A 17,241-nucleotide genomic window follows, 5' to 3' on the forward strand; every position below is an offset into this window, starting at 1 on the left:
GCATGAGAGCGACAATTTTGTGTTAAGACACGATACTCTCACTCTCAGAAATTGCGTAGGATGGTGCTGGGTTCGTGAAGGGCAGCTCATCTCTGCCAGAACGTGGTGGGTGTTACTTTCCCCTCCACAGGGGAGGCTCATCCATAGTTATTGCTGTGCAGATGTTCCATTGCAGTGTACTTTATGAATGCTCCAGAATCTGTCCTATGTCAGAACCTATCAAAGTAAAGAAGTTCCTCCTCATGTTGAGGTGGCACTTCCTATGTTCACGTTTGTGCCCGTTACCTCTTGTCCTGTCCCCGAGCACCACTGAGAAGAGCCTGGCCCCATCCTCCTGACACCCACCCTTTCAGTATTTCTAAGCGTTGATAAGATCCCCCCTCAGTCGTCTTTTTTCCAGACTGAAAAGACCCAAATCCCTCAGCCTTTCTTCATGAGAGGTGTTCCAGTCCCCTCATCCTCTTGGTAGCCCTTTGCTGTCCCCTCTCCAGCAGTTCCCTCTCCTTCTTGAACCGGGGAGCCCAGGACTGGACCCAGTGCTCCAGATGCGGCCTCAGCAGGGCATGCAGAGGGGGAGGATTATATCCATCTGCTGTGTACGGCACTGTAAAGCTCTGTCCCAAGTGTACAACTGAAACCTAACGTCAGGGATGGCAGCTTGCTCTCTCTGGATCTTTGCTCTGCATTATTACTGTAAGATTTGTGCTTTTTTCTGTGTAAGACAATACTTATTGTGCATATATCGCTTGTAAAATGTTGCAATCCTTTGTTTCCGATATCCATCTCTGTTGCCTGTGGGTCTCTCGTTGAACAGATCGCAGGATGAGTTTGTTATATCAGAGGAAAATCTGGATGAAAGCGAAGATGACCCACCATCAAACGAAGACAGCGATTCCGAGTTCTGTGCCCGCATCTCCAGGAGACACCTCTCCAGGCCCATGAGGCAAAGCAGGCGGTTACGAAGGAAAACAGTCAAGAAAAAATATTCTGAAGATGACGAAGATGAAGATTCTGAGGACAATTCAAGCAGAGAATCTGGTGAGTGTAAGATGTCTTCGATACATTAAATACTCTGTACTGGGGAAGTCTGTTTCATGTCACGACCGACACTCGTTTGCTTGCTTTGGTCAAATCAGATGTCATCTTTGCTTGTAAAGGCAGTTTGCTACTTGTTCTGCTGTGAATATTCTGCAGGAAACTGGTGTTGAGTACTAGGTTCTGGGCATTTTAAGTAATGATGTGTTTAAATTAATGTTTGTGCTATGTTTTAAATATCCACTTCTGTAGATAGTTTCAGCTACCCTGTACCTTCCTGTTTCGTCCGTGGTTGCAGGGAAGAGAGAGGATGGAGGCAGAAATTCATTTCTTTATAGCTACTTGAAGACTTTCCGATTACCTTTGAAAAAGCTTCTGAAAGAGACATTTTCCCTGACGTTTTATGGAAGAAGGTCCCTTCAGTTGTACAGCATTCTGTGTTCTCTGGCAGGCTTGAAAGCAAACGATAACACCTTGACTCTCTCCTTGCTACAATTATCCTTTTTGATCCTTAATAACTGAAGACTCCTGCATCACAGGAGAACCGAATAATTCACTTTATTCTACCTCTCCTTCAGCCAGTCCGTTTTCTGTTAGCACGGTTTGAAGTGTGAGAGAATAGTACCTCTGCAATACTTAAACCTTTTCGTGATTAGCGTCTTCCTCTGAATACTGTCCTCGTTTCTTCTTCATTTGAGACCCAGTCCTAGAAGGGGCCAGATATGGCCAGATAGGGGCTAGATGAGGTGACGGTGAGGTGGATCGAGAGCTGGCTATGTGACAGAACTCAGAGGGTTGTGATCAGTGGCATAGAGTCTAGTTGGAGGCCTGTAACCAGTGGTGTCCCCCAGGGGTCAATACTCGGTCCAGTTTTGTTCAGTATATTCATTAATGACTTGGATGAGGGGAGAGAGTGTATCCTCAGCAAGTTCGCTGATGATACCAAACTGGGAGGGGTGGCTGACACTCCGGAGGGCCGTGCTGCCATCCAGCGTGACCTGGACAGGCTGGAGAGCTGGGCAGAGAAGAACCTAATGAGGTTCAACAAAAGCAAGTGCACGGTCCTCCACCTGGGGAGGAAGAATGCTAAGCACCAGTATAGGTTAGGGGTGGACCTGCTGGGAAGTAGTTCTGAGGAGAAAGATCTGGGGGTCCTGGTAGACAGTAAATTATCCGTGAGCCAACAATGTGCCCTTGTTGCCAAAAAGGCCAATGGAATCCTGGGCTGCATAGGGAAGAGCGTGGCCAGTAGGTCAAAGGAGGTCATTCTCCCCCTCTACTCTGCACTGGTGAGGCCACACCTGGAATACTGCATCCAGTTTTGGGCTCCCCAGTTCAAGAGGGACAGGGAACTGCTGGAGCGGGTCCAGCGTAGGGCAACCAAGATGATTGAGGGACTGGAGCATCTCCCTTATGAGGAAAGGCTGAGAAAGCTGGGACTCTTTAGCCTGGAGAAGAGAAGGCTGAGGGGAGACCTTATTATGGCATACGAGTATCTAAAGGGTGGGTTGAAGGAGGATGGTGCCAGACTCTTTTCATTGGTTCCCAGTGACAGGACGAGGGGCAACGGGCACGAGTTAGAACATAGGAAGTTCCGTTCAAATACATGGAAAAACTTCTTTGCAGTGAGGGTGACAGAGCCCTGGAACAGGCTGCCCAGGGAGGGTGTGGAGTCCCCTTCTCTGGAGACTTTCAAGACCCGCCTGGATGCAGCCCTGAGGGATGTGCTCTGGGCAATCCTGCTTCAGCAGGGGAGTGGGACTAGATGATCTCTAGAGGTCCCTTCCAACTCTGAAGTTTCTGTGATTCTGTGATATATAAGCACTTATTTTTACTTATTTTTACTGTGAATTTAAAGTACTAAGTACACTGGAGTGTTAAATTATTGCAGTGCGTTACCTTTCCAGTGTTTTATCTGTCTCTCTAGAATATAGATGATGAACACGTTGGAGTAAGTTGCTTTGAAGTACTGGTTTCCGAAAGGGGAGGGTTCATGCCTGGAGAGACGAAGGCAGCTATATGCACTTAAAATAGTCGCCGTCTCCCTGTCCTGAATGCATCATCGCACTAATCGTAAGCTGTTGTCAATGCAGATACCGGCAGAAGTCTACAGAGATTGCTCATCTGTTCTGTAACGCACAGGAGCAACTGTTTGTTTCTTGGTGGACACACATCTGTGATAAAATCAGCTGATTCCAGTATCGTTCCATACATATCGAAGAGTGTAGTCTTACGTGTTTCTCTCTTTTGCCCCGTTATTGTTCCTCAGGATCCTGCTTTAACCCTATTTTGAGCTAAGGAAATAAGGTACAAACAAAGTGGCTTTGTTTTCAGTCTCCAGAGGTGGAGTTCCTTTCTGAAGGTGGTTGTTCTCGTTGACTTGCTCGGATCCTTTCTCCGATACTTTTAGGAAGTAAAGAGGATGCCCCTTTCATCTGCGACTCGTGTCAATCACTAACTTAGGAACAGTATGGGACCCGTATAGAAATGTGTCTTGGGATAATTGTTCTGGCACAGCTCAGTGAAAAAGCAGCTAAAGTTGATTCGAGGCTATTTTCAGCTGATGTAAATAAATGTAACTCTTTAAGCCACTAGCTGGTGCAGGAAGAACTATGAACGGTGGTAAGTTGTTTTTTTTTTTCTATACGGTTTCTGTTTTAAGCAAACTTACAATCAAGTGAGTGTGATTTTTGTGGCTAATTTAAATTCTATAACTCCGATCTTACCTGGAGCATCATCTTGTTGGTAGTTTTTCATCTGCCTCGTCGTAAAAATGTTCGAATAGAGTACAATTCATTTAAATTTTAAAAACAGAAAGGATTTTCCAGTGTCAGTGGTAACGTGCATCATCAACTCCAGTTCAGTAAGGCTGTTTCAACAAAGGGGTTTGTAGACAAACAGATCAACAGATTGTTGATCCCCAATCAACAAGGGATCGTAGAGGAGGCATCTTTGGCACCAGTAGAGCTGAGGGAACAAAAACACTGGAAGGAAACCTTCTTCTGGAGGAGTTGAGGGAGACGGGAAAAGCGTGAGAAGATTTTAAAATCCAGGAATTCTACACAGGTGACGAATGGGGGAGCATACGCATGAGTCTGGAACGGGTCAGGGCAACGCGGCATGATGGTTGAGACTCTCCTGTGCTGGAAGAGCACATGATTTTACTGGTGCTGGTCTAAAGCTTATCTAAATTGTGCAGTTTTGGTTTAATGGAATAATGGACGTCACTGTTTTCTTCTGTACAGAGAGTGGTGATTACACAGATTACAGTGATGACGATTACCTGGAAACTAGGAGGAGAAGATCAAGACGGAATCAGAAGAGACAAGTTAATTATAAGGAAGATTCAGAAAGTGATGGCTCACAGAAAAGTGTCCGGTATGGGAAGGAGTTAAGAAGAGTTCATAAACGCAGGCTCTCCACTTCAGATAGTGAAGGTAAAATAAACAGTCCGCCGTTCGCAGGAGCTGGTGTATGTCAGCATTAGCACGAAGAGAAAACTGTCTATAATTCAGAGATCTTGGAGAATCTTCTTGGCGTTTCTCAGAAACTGTTTCCTTCTGAAACAGTCCAGGGGTTCTTCATGATGCACTGTGACAGTCACTTCTTAAAGTCGTCCTCGTCCCTAATGCTGATTTCCAGGTCTGAATTTACTGTGTCTGGCACGGTGTGCTGGGATTCCAAAATTGGCACTAATGTAACTGTTTCACCACTTTTCTGCTAAGAGGTCACTAAACTTCATCCCAAGAGTCTTTAAAGACCCTCTTTTGTAAGAGAAAGAGTATTACTTCTGGTGCCCTGCCTGTATTTGCGCTGGTGGTTAAGACTCACTCAGTCTCCTGTTTGAAGGAGCTCTGATAAGTACAGAGGAAGCCTGCTCTCAGTGACGTCAGTCACGCCACGTGGTGTGCACTTTGATGTAAAATTGGCTTTTATAAAAGCGACCACTGACTTTGGGTGCTTTGCCTTCTGGGCGCCCAGCTTATGAGACCTTAGGTGGGGCTCTCAGAGGGGCTGAGCGGTGCGGGTTGCGGTGGATGCCAGGCCTCCTCAGAAAATCAGCCACGCCTGACAGGCCTCTGATTCCTAGGTGAGTTTTGGAAGTGTTGACCCGAGTTTACAGAGCGTTAGAGGATCCTCTTAGATGAAGGGAAACAAGTGTTGGTTGGGTGAGAAGCTCAACCTGAGCCAGCAATGTGCGCTGCCAGCCCAGAAACGCCCCCAGCAGCGTGGGCAGCGGGGCGAGGGGGGGGATTCTGCCCCTCTGCTCCGCTCGGGGGAGACCCCCCTGCAGTGCTGCCTCCAGCTCTGGGGCCTCAGCACAGGAGAGACACGGAGCTGTTGGAGCAGGGCCAGAGGAGGCCCCGGAGATGCTGGGAGGGCTGGAGCCCCTCTGCTGGGAGGACAGGCTGAGAGAGCTGGGGGGGTTCAGCCTGGAGAAGAGAAGGCTCCACGGAGACCTTATATACAGCAGCTTTCCAGTATCGGAAGGGGGCCTACAGGAGTCTCGGAAGGGGGACTTTTTAGAAGCACATGTAGTGTTAGGATGAGGGGTAATGGCTTCAAACTGAAAGAGGGGAGATTGAGCTGAGATCTCAGGCAGAAATTCTTGGCTGTGAGGGTGGTGAGCCCCTGGCCCAGGTTGCCCAGAGAAGCTGTGGCTGCCCCATCCCTGGAGGGGTTCAAGGCCAGGTTGGACGGGGCCTGGAGCAACCTGGTCTGGTGGGAGGTGTCCCTGCCCAGGGCAGGGGGGTGGGACTGGATGGTCTTTAAGGTCCCTTCCAGCCCAAACCATTCTCTGATTCAAAGTAATTAATGCAGCCATATAGTATGTTGAAAACTTGATCTCATACTTCAGTACAGCCTGTTCGCAGAAGTGCCACGAGGCTCCGTGCTGAGAACCTGCTGTGTGGTGCCTGAGGTTTTTTGCTGCCTGCACTGGTGACTTCAAACAGTGCCTGATTGGCAGTGTCTTTTCTCCATGAAATCCCGTTTCCTCAGCTATTTTTGGTACTGTTTTTTTTTGCATATTAAAATCCGCACCATTTAGTACCTTTGCAGCACTCTCCCACAGTTCCCGCGGTGTGTTATAACGTATGTAACAGTGTTACTGGGAATGGAATTATGTTGAAAACACAGGAATTCTGACAGAGTCTCTGTCAACGTGAACCTACATTAAATGATACCTTTTAAAATGACAATTCACATGCCTTTCTAAAGGAAATCACAAGGAGGTGGCAAATGGCGTTTGCCATTGGATTTTTCAGACTCCGTCTTTTCTCACCTAAGCCGTCGAGGGTCAGCGTAGAAGCTGCCAATGCACAGGCAATATTCCAGTTTGCCAAAAAAAAGGCCTCCCATTAAAGGGCAGCAAAACTTTAAGGGACATTTAGGCAGCGTTCCTATGCTTTGGAAGAAGTTGTATACAATTTGGGGTGGCGGGGCTATAGCACAGGTGTGTGTGTGTTTATATATATATCTCTATATATCTTTTTATGATAGTGCAGCCATTATTTGGGATCTCAGTTTCTGGAAGGGTGTAAGGAAGGCGCTGTGAGACGAGGGATACAGTTCTGCGTTATTCCCAGCACGCAGTTTTCACTTCGGAGGGGGGGGAATACACCTGCCTCCAAAGCCTCTGGTAATCCTCAGGCTGGAAACAGAACGTCAACAAATGGTTGGTCTTTGCTACTTGAGCAGTTTATTTAAAAAGTAAAAAGAATGTAAGTGTTTTGACATGGTTGGGGAACCTGGGGATGGAGAGGGAAACGTGTGTGGTGAGAGAGAGAGAGATGGCTTTTTAATGAGTGTGGAAGATGAAAAATATAAAAGTGTAATTGTTTTGCATGCAAATTTGCTAATGGCTTTAAGTCTGCTGCTTATTCCAGAGAGCTACACATCTAAGAACTCGGAAGATGACGAATCCACAAAGGAGTCAAAGCGATTGATTCGAAAACGTCGGCGAAGTACAGACGACTACTCTGAGGAAGAAGGAGAGGATGAGGAAGACGAAGGGAGGCCCGTCCGCAAACGGCTGAATCGAATCGAAACAGACGACGAAGATAACTGCGAAAATGCTAACGACGACGCGGAAAACCCCGCTCCTGCAAATAAGCTGCCAGCACCGCAAGCTCCCCAAGACAACACCAAGAAGCACTGCTACCGGATAGAAAGCGATGACGAAGATGACTTTGATAACGTAGGGAAAGTAGAGAGCCCTTTGGACTACAGCCTGGTGGACTTGCCTTCCACCAACGGACAGAGCCCAGGTAAAACCATTGAGAACTTGATTGGGAAGCCAAGTGAGAAGACCCAGGCCCCCAAGGACAGCACAGCCAGCGCCAGCTTGGCGCCCAACGGGACGGGGAGCGGGCAGGAAGCCGTAGGGCCGGAGGAAGATGAAGATGAACTTTTGAGAGTGACTGACCTTGTTGATTACGTCTGTAACAGTGAACAGTTATAAGACTTCCATTTTTGTGCTAATTTATTCCACGGTAGCTCATACCAGCGGGCCAGTTATTAAAAGCTGTTTTATTTTTCCTAGAAAATTCTCCACTACAGTATCACTTTTTAGAAGCAAGAATTTCACCAGTCCTGCAGTCTTTCTGTGAAGTGACCAGTTTTGAACTTTGAAGATGAATTGCTGTAAATTCCCTCTCTTACCCCTCCCCTTCTCCTTCCAAGTCCATGGTCCTGGGTAATTTCACTCACAAAAACCTTATAACAACAAGAGATTTGTATATTTTTGACTTTATATTTCCTGAGTGCATACAAATTTGTGGAAATGGGTGGCCTAAGAAAGCATTCCAAATCGGTCAGGGCCCAAACCGGAACTGGGGTGGGTTTGGCTCAAGGGGTTGGGGGTGGGGGGGGTGTGCAGAAGCACTTGTGCTTTAGCTTTTTCATATGAGATATATATTATATTTAAATGTTCACAACTTAGATTACAACTTAACAGACAGTTAAAAAGAAAATTAATGTCTGTACTGTTGCATTTTGTGAGTTGTAGGTTAACATACCATAGCTCATTTTAGTAATCACCTTCATGGAAGCAGTTTGATTTTAATACTGGAGGCAAAGAGAATTATTAGAGGCCAAGAAGGTACCATAAACAAGAACTCTACTATCCATTATGACTTGCAGACTTTCCTAATAAACATCCTTTAAAGTGTTTGTACAGTAAAGTGTACTGTAATGAAGTTTTTGACAGTCGAAACACGCTAGCCATGAATTTCTAAAGCTATCTCATGCACAGGTCATCGGATGGTCTTCGAGGCACAGTGTCTAGGGGGAGGACGTCCGGAAGTGACGTTACTCTGTAGGTTGGCTGGCATCTTGACGTGCTGCAAAACTTTTACAGACAAAAGGACCCTGCGGTAGCTGCCCGGCCACTCGAGTTTCACCATCTGTTGGAGCATTCTGAACGAAATACCTTTGTACAAACGGCATTGACCACAGAATGACAGTGCATCAGAGGATTGAGGGATTTTCAAATAAACCGTGACTGGTCCATTCATGTCCTTAATATCTACTTCAAATTGAAGTAAACAAATGGAACAGTTTTCCTTTTGGAGGTTTTCTGTTTGGGGTTTGTGTGTGTTTTTTGTTTTGATTTTACTTATCCGCCTGGATGTATTAGCAGGTTTTGAATGTAGTGTTGGCCTTTGGCCATTAGAATTTTCTTAAAATACAGTTTAATAATTGTCATGTGACCAACTGATTTCAAGAAGGCAGTATTCCTGAGAGAAAACGCTTGACTCCAAGACATCTCATCAACTTTTGAGTAGGCATGAAGTGATATGTGCTTTTCTTCAAGGAAAAAAAAAAAAAAAAAGGATGACAAAAGACAAAAAACCCAATCATATGGGGCACATAAAAAGCAGAGCTGAAATTTGTTTTGGGTAGCATTCAGTTTTCTCTGTGCTCTGAATTCAGATGCAGGCTGTAGCATTTGTACGTGTTGTAGCTCACGGACAGCTCAAACAGATCTGCCAAGCACTGAAATCCAAAAAGGTCACATCTATTAATCCTTTTGCTCTGAGATTTGGATTTTTGACTGGTGTTGATGTCCATTGCCGGCAATGGATGCACCAGAACTGCTGCTGCCACCGAGGAGTGAGTTCTCCTTTCCTGCCCCACCTGATTCCCTTCCATTATATTGTATTTACTAGTCAGTCATTAAGCACTTCTGTTTTCTTGTAATAAAACCGGCATTAGGCCTTTACTAAATACCTCTCTAGGAAACCTAGATCCAAAAATTACCTACCTTCTGGCCTTGAAAGTCTTGTTTTTCTTTCCCCACCTCTTTCTCCACGAGTTCTATCGGAACCACTCCGTGACTCCGTAGCAGTGCACGTATCCTGCTACCGAACCAGAATCAGCACAGGCGCAAAAAGATGGAACTCGCTCATTAGCTGCTCTGCTAAGGAACCTTGTGATTCAAAACAATGAGAAATCGCTCTCTTTCTAAATGAGAATTAAATTCCATTAAAGATTAAATAGTTTTCCACCTTAGCGATGTTAACGATTAACAGTTTTCATGAGCCGCTATTAAAACAGGGTAGCGAAAAGATGCAGAAGTTTAGAACGAGTGCTTAAAAAGCATGTGTCGTGTTTTAAGCTACTACGGTGGTTTTCTTTGCCTAGGTGATGCAGAAATGCAGCGCTTCTGCCTTTCTGATACACTCGTGTTTGGAACCAAGCAGGAATATGCAGCTTCCACTTTTCAATGTTAATAACTGCTGAGCGTTTTTCATATTTGCAGTGCAAGCGGTCTGAGTCGCGTGCGGCCGCGCTGTGCAGCCGATGGTTTCTCCTTTGTTTTGGCAGGTGCCATAATCTTTTTCCGCTGCCTGATGGAGACTTGTAGCATCTGATCAGTGCTGTAGCAAACGTTCTTGCTTGTAGAGTCAACCCCAAATGTTAAATATTTAGTGGGCAAGTAATTGTGAATGTAGGAAAATACAAAAGGGTTACGATACGGAATATACCAACCGGGAAAAAACTGAGTACTGACGCAGGGAATGATGTCAAAGCAGAAAAGACCAGGAAGCAGAATTGGAGCGTTGAAGCTTACATCAGGAGCGTCGCGTTTTAAAAATGCGGAATGACAAGTTGTTACCAGGTTTTACTTTCTGTAGGTCACTTTTCGAAAACAACTTTTCTGTCTTCTACGAAAACACCTTTGGTATCCGAGACAGCCTCATCCCCCAGGATCTAGAGTTCCCCCGCAGACCCCTGGGAATGTTGTGCAAGTAAAAAACTGCAAAAAGTGCCCTAGAAAGTCGTAACGTTTTCAACCTCGTATTTCTCTCCTTTCTGAGGCTTCCTGCTTGGTGGGAAACGTGCAGTCTCCCGGTTGGAAAGATGCCATTTTCTGACGTGAGGCCAGCTGACTGTGCCGCACGGAGTTCATGCTACGTGTTCTAGTACGTGTACGGGATTCCAGAGTGGGAACGTCCTCTGGGTGCTTTGGTGTCCTCACAATCTTGTGCTCTTCTGTCCTCATCAGGAGCTCAGAAGTTCCATGTCTTTCAGTGTGGCTTTGGGTGAACAGGAAGCTCAAACCATAGAAGAAACGGAGTAAAGCTGGCCAGGGAATTTCTTAACGTAGTGGATTTAACAGTAAAGAACAAGCAGCTGTTGGCTGAATGTACACGGCATTTATTCAACAAACTCTTGTTCGTTCCACACAGGTTGTCGCTGAAAGCTTTGTCTTTTCTAACTGCAAACTCTTCAGAGTGTAACTGATTGGGAAGAAAGTGAATTGATTCCTCTGTGCGGTGTAGGTAGCGTTGGTGAGGGGAAGAACCTGTAAATCAAGCGGAGGGAAGATGAAGGATGGCTGTTTGCTTTCCTGCGTGCAGCTCGTGTGACTGTCCACGACACGAAAGGCCCAGTAGGTCCGCTCTGGAATTAACGAGTGCGATGTGTTAATCTAACCAGAAGGGTGGTCGAATTAAGAACTCGGTTTCACCACGCTCTTCTAGTTATCCAATCTTCTAAACCCGAGCGTATTCTTGATTTCAAAACGGAAAATGACACCACCAAAGTACCAAAAAAAACCCTTAGTGTTGAAATCTGGTGGAAGATCCGTCCTGAACAATCAACTTTTTGACAGTTTGACTTCGTACATGTTGAATTACATTGTAAAATTACCCCATCTTCCTGATTTTTTCGTAATGAAAAGATTGCTCTGTTTTAACAGCACTTGAGAGAAACCGAGACGCTTTTTTCTAAATTGCTCATTTTTGAAGTACGTCGCCTTCAAGATTTCTTTGGATTAAAGTGTCTCAGTTCCTCGTCGTGTAGCGGGAGCTTATGACTTAGTTGGACTTGTTTTCTGTTCGCTTCTGTTTCCCGATTGCTGTGTCCGAGCTCTTGGTGACAGACCTGACTCAAAGAACCTCACGGGAGGAACAAAAAAAGTATGTTCACGAAAGAAAAATTGTATAGTAGCGGTACACTTGTTCTGATTTGTCTTCGCATCCATCATTTGAACTACATTGTTACCCAGATGCTTCAACTGTTGATTAATTTTGATAGTTTATCGTCAGGGTGTCCATTTTATACCTCTGTTTTCAGGCGCTTATGCCTTGGTTTTCAATACTCGTCAATAGGAAGGCCTGGTCTAAACTTTCAAATAATTGTTTCAAATTGGGTATTTTCGCAGACTTCTTTTATAAAAATGAAACGAGGAATTTTTATGGCACCTGTGTTTTTTTTAATTCACTTTGTACACAGCAATTTAAATAAATCGTGGCAGTAATGCTAGCCCCCGGAACTGGTCTGACGAAGAGATTTGTGTCGTCTAGTTCAAAATGGTGATACGTAGGCCTTGAAAATTGGTTTGGGTACATGTGCAGTGACTACTATTCGCAGGCTTGTAACATGGATATAATGTGCAGCGCACACCCTACACGTGTGTTTACATTTGACGTATGCTTCCAATTCACTGGGTATATAAAATCTTTAAATATATGAATATATCAATATATAAAGAAGGTCAGCTATCTTCAACCAAAACAGTTGGTTGTGTGTTGAATATGGTGGGGGAAACTCTTAACAATTTATGTGAAAGAGCACAATTCTGCAATTCCTGAAGTAACTTCTATAGAAGCATTTAGATTATTGTCTGAAATAAGGATTTGCAGGATGAAGCCCACATTTCCTGGTAGTCTTGTTTTTCTTCTTCCCCTTCCCTAACAGTTGTGGCGGGGACTATATCTCACTTAAAATGTTGGAAGAGAGAAAATAAATCCAACAGAAACGATCCTTATTTTTTTTTTCCCAGTATATACTGATGTAAGAAAAATTCTGTCTGTGCTTTAGAGACCTAAACCTGCTACTCTGAGACCTAGTGGAGAGCTCTGGCTTCAGAAATGTTTGTCAATTGAAAACTATTTCTGAAAACCCAGGAGGCATCGAAGATTACTAGTCACTTCTGAAAACGCGCACCGCTGACCAAGCTCTTATTTTAGCTTAGGTGTAACTAACCGGGGTAGTTCCAAACAGCAAAAACGTGTGCTTGGGAATTGATTGTCCCAACGCTTCAGAGTAATTTAACTTATTTTGTATATTGCAAAAGATGTATATTGCTTAGTATGACACTTAAAAAAAAAAAAAAAAAAAATAAAAAATGATTGTGTACAGGTTCTGGGGGAAAGAATAGAACACTCTAAAGTAGATGAGACGTTTTTATAATTGAATACACGGTGTAAAGGCTTCAGATTTAACTGCAATTAAACGGAAGTCCTACAACTTGGGTTTTTGACTATCATTTTGTAAATGCTGGCACCCCGCACCTGAGCTGAGGAGCAGGAGAGGGGACACGTGCTTAATGAAGGCACGCGTGTCTGCGAATATATCTACTATTGCTACTTATAACCCCAAAGGTTACTAAGGAGGACTGAACGATGGAGTGGCTCCGTTCGCTCAGTTGGTTTACTTTGTGCACTTTGCAGCACTTTGTGTATAGTCAGTCTCACTGGTTCCCCGGGTGCAGACAGAGTCGCTTTCTCCTGCTGTTTGAATGCTCTTCCAAACGACAGCAGGAGACGGGGAATGGATGGAGGGAAGTGGAACGGAAAAGATGTGTATGCAAACCCATGCCATTTGCAAGACAGGTCTTGGGCAGGCCTAAACCCGACTTCTGACTCGCCCTTTAAAGACTGTATTTCCAATGGAAGGTCTCTCCGTTTCGGGGAATCATCCTGATGCCCTCCTTTTCTCATCCTGACCTTCGAAGCAACAGGCAAATCTATTTGAGGTCTCTTTCCTTGAGGGAATCGGTAATGTTCCATCAGTGCTATGTGGAGAAAATTTGGATCAGTCCATAGAGTATTATGACAAAGTTGGCCTCTGGGGGCATCGGTCGGAGTCCGCACAGTTTGCTTTGTTTATTCCTCTTACGATGTCCCACACAACTAAACCGATTAGCAGTACCTAGATTAGTCGGTCAGAACTTGACTTAAATGATTCTATGGGGATAAAGTCCTTCTACTAAAGCATACGATAGGCCTAGTTACCAGTGCACCGTTTGTTAGTTAGAGCAGTTAAAAGTCCTTAATAGATACTAATCTGCTACTCAAGTTAATGGTAGAAAAGGAAATCAAATCATAAAACTGTTCGCTTTGTTTAGTTTGACATCTCATACTCGTTATATGGACTCTAAAATCTTGTACAGTATCTTATGCTATATTCATTAAAATGGTACTCCTCCCCCTAACTCGCATTAAAATGAGTTGTTGTTGTTAGCGCCAAGGCGGTTGCTAGTTCCTACCTGTGTTTCACAGCCCTCCTACGGCAGGCAGGAGACGGCACGTGGCCGACTCAAAAGCGTAACGTCACCATTCTCGGTATGCCCGACGGTTCTCACGTAGGCACGGATCCTCTTTATGAGACGGACATCGGGCATATTCCTTCTCCCAGGTAACACCGAACACCTTACTTGCTCGCAGAACGGTTATCCTCCGGTATCCTGTGAGAATTAGATCCAACCTGCCAGATAGGTCTCGTAAAGTTGAAGATACGCTTACACGAAATACAGTTTTGTCTTGCTCCTGTGTGCTGTTTGTATGTTTGCAAAGAAGCCTTGAGTTCCTTAAAAACGGTCCCATTCACAGTCGGCCTCGGTTTTTGTTTTCTTTGGTCAAGTTCCACAAGCTGAGCTCTTTCTGTAGAGTTTAACCCTTGCGTTTCTCGAGTCCGGAACTTTGGTTTTTCAATCTCTCTTCAATCACGACTTGCTACAATATCAAAGGGAAGGGACTGAGGGGACACACACTGTGTGTGTGAGGGGGAGGGCGGGGGGGGGGATAACGTTGAAAAAACTGGAAGTGTTATTCTTGTTGCACATAAATTGGGTGGTGCTTTCACTGTCTTTCCCCCCCCACGCACACCAGTAATACCACGTGCATGTAAAACACGACGCGTTAAAAACTTTTTTTAAATGGAAGTCATGGCGGCCTCAGTGCTCAAAGGGTTAACTGCAGTTTATTAACAGCTAACGTTTTTAGATTTGCAGTACGCAACTGTTTAAATACTGTATTCCTTGTAAATGAAGTAAAAAAAAAAAAAAGTTAAGGCTGGTGCCAATATTTTTGTTAATGAATTGTTCAGCGTTGTCTCTCACTACAGTCTGGTCAGAACTCTTTGTGTATAAGCTGGGCCTGAAGCCATTTTATAGCTTGTAGGCCTAATTGTGTAACTTTTCTTTCATAATGTTTTTGTTATAATATCTACTGTCATTTCTTTCATATAAATATGACATGTAAATTGTCATAATAAAAAAATTGAAATAACTTGATGTACCAAGTATAATGTGTATTGAAGAAACGAGGGAATTTTAATGGTCGCGACGTGTGCACATACAGGAGAGGTTTCTTTTTTACTTTTAAAATAAGCGGAGCATTGACCGCCGCGTATCGTTCCAGCCTGCGATGGTGACGCTGCCTGCCACGGGCACGGAGAACTCCATGGTTTATGCCGATTTTGTTACGGCAGCTCAACTGACAGAGTTTTTCTTTCTTTCACCAGCTCTGGCTGACAGCGGGGAAGACCTGATGGAATTATTTTTGCAGTTGTGGTAATTTTCTATCATCTTCTACATTGTTTTTCATATCTAATTTCATAGCGATGTTGCAGTCACTCGACAAAAACCAGTAGCTTGAACAGGGCTCGGTGCTTGCCTTACGCTACAGCATCCGTTTCGTTTGCTGTTGGGAGTCGTGTGATTGTGGAATTCGTGGTGAATTCTTACAGGCGGGGAGAAAACGTGCCTCATTTGTTACCCGTGTTTGTGTGCAAGGGTCATACTCGCAGCCGGCACCATACCCGGGCTGTTCCAGCACACATCCGTGGTGCTAATGCGAGGAGCTAGGTTCATTTATTTAGGCCGAGATGTGTAAAACCACTAGACGGAAGCCTGCAGAGAAGCACTGAAGATGTAGATGTTCTGACATGTGGCTACAGCAATGGCCACCCGCGATGCTTCAGGACTTTTAGCAGGAAAAAGGCAGGGAGAGGGAAGTGAATCAAAGCAAAGGGTGATTTCCCTCCGTGTGAATCACTGAGGCCCATCAATCTTTTTTTCTTTGAATGTGTCTGTGGTCATAGTCAAGCTACTGCGTGTTCCTGTAGCGATGAGAAATCGCTGTGAAAACCATCCTCCTGCTCCGAATGAAGAGCCAAAATTTGACATTTGCATTTTTGATGGACTCTGGGTGTTTATTAAGTCTGAACTGGCCACCTTAGAGCAGGCAGTGCCCTGCAGTCAGTGGAGAGAGAGAGTCTTCCGGGAGCGGTGGGTCTTACCTTGTGTCCTAAGATGACTCTTAACCCTGTGAAGGCACCTGCTTCTCCCTGTTGCCTCTAAACACAGCTCTGGTTGACTAAATCACTCTTGGACATCCAACATTCAGGTGTTGGTGTGGGGACTGTTACTTTTTAAAGCTCTTAAAGCTGAGGAAAAAAGCTTTCAAATAGCGCCATTGTGTTTTGTTGGTGAACTGACAGGAAATGTCTGCCTACCCACCATGACCTTCTGTTAGATTCTAGACTCAGTACTGGGGTATGAAGTATCTGGATCTTGTAAACGGGGAAGATGCAGATTTCTCCTCCTCCCTAATGCTTTGGCCTCAAAACCATCTTCCCAGCCTGGGTTTAAACCAGCTTTTTTCCTGTCTTCTTGTGGAAGAGCACTACGTGACACAAGAAAGACTCGCATTTGTGTGCAGGAGGAGAAACCAACTCTGTATTCCCTCTCACTAGAGGGAATGGGTTAAAACTAGAGATGGGTCGATTCAGACTGGACGTTAGGAAGAAGTTCTTCACCATGAGGGTGGTGAGACACTGGAACAGGTTGCCCAGAGAGGCGGTGGAAGCCCCATCCCTGGAAGTTTTTAAGGCCAGGTCGGACGGGGCTCTGAGCAACCTGATCCAGTGGGAGGTGTCCCTGCCTATGGCAGGGGATTGGAACTAGATGACCTTTAAGGTCCCCTCCAACCCTAACAATTCTATGATTCTATTGCTCCGCTGCAGTGGCTTAATTACACTTCATTCAGAACTCTCAATTTGAAACAATCTAAAGGAGTTGTCGTGTGATTTCCAGTTAACTACAGAGATTGTGAGGGGTCTCCATGGCTGGCCTGGACAGCCGTGTTAGGGGATGGACACGAGCACGAATATTGGTTTATAACCACTAAGTGTGGTGAGGGAGTGCTTACATGTATTTCTCTTTTCCCAGCAGCTGCCACAGTCTGATCTGCATTCACAGAGGAATCGTAGATTTTTGTTTCCAGGTGTGCACTTGTTTGGCATGGCAAACTTGAAGGTCGTCAAGAAACTTCCTCATCTCCTATTGCCTCTGATGGTTTTTTCAAGCTATTTCAGCAGTGTTTAAATATCGCTTAATCTTGGAAGGTGCTTTGATTTCGGTTAAGGTGGTTATTTGTATGAATAATTATTTGCATAATTAGAACCCAAAATGGATTGGTGTGGCTGAGAAGCTTTCCAAAACATTTTAGAAAGCTCAGCCTAATGGAACCACGTTATGTTCTTGTTGCCCCTGGTTTCTTCACACGTTTTCTTTTCCCAAAAGGTGTTGCTTTGGCTCTTTGCTATCAATGACTGTTAACTAGGAAAGTCCAGAGAAGAGAAAGATGGAGACCTAATTCTGTTGATTATCGGTTTGTGTTTGTGAGAACC

General features: G+C 44.8%; 1 protein-coding gene across 1 annotated transcript in view; it reads left to right on the forward strand.

The window, feature by feature from the left end:
- RSF1 (remodeling and spacing factor 1) overlaps positions 1 to 7,789 on the forward strand; it is a 66,498-nt gene extending 58,709 nt beyond the window's left edge. The window contains exons 14-16 of the mRNA XM_063326583.1: positions 815 to 1,038; positions 4,281 to 4,472; positions 6,924 to 7,789. Of these exons, the coding sequence (XP_063182653.1) occupies positions 815 to 1,038; positions 4,281 to 4,472; positions 6,924 to 7,498 (991 nt within the window). The 3' untranslated portion in view covers positions 7,499 to 7,789. The remainder of the gene's footprint in view (positions 1 to 814; positions 1,039 to 4,280; positions 4,473 to 6,923) is intronic.
- Positions 7,790 to 17,241: the final 9,452 nt, after the last annotated feature.

Source organism: Chroicocephalus ridibundus, chromosome 1, assembly GCF_963924245.1.
Source record: "Chroicocephalus ridibundus chromosome 1, bChrRid1.1, whole genome shotgun sequence".
Lineage (NCBI taxonomy): Eukaryota > Metazoa > Chordata > Aves > Charadriiformes > Laridae > Chroicocephalus > Chroicocephalus ridibundus.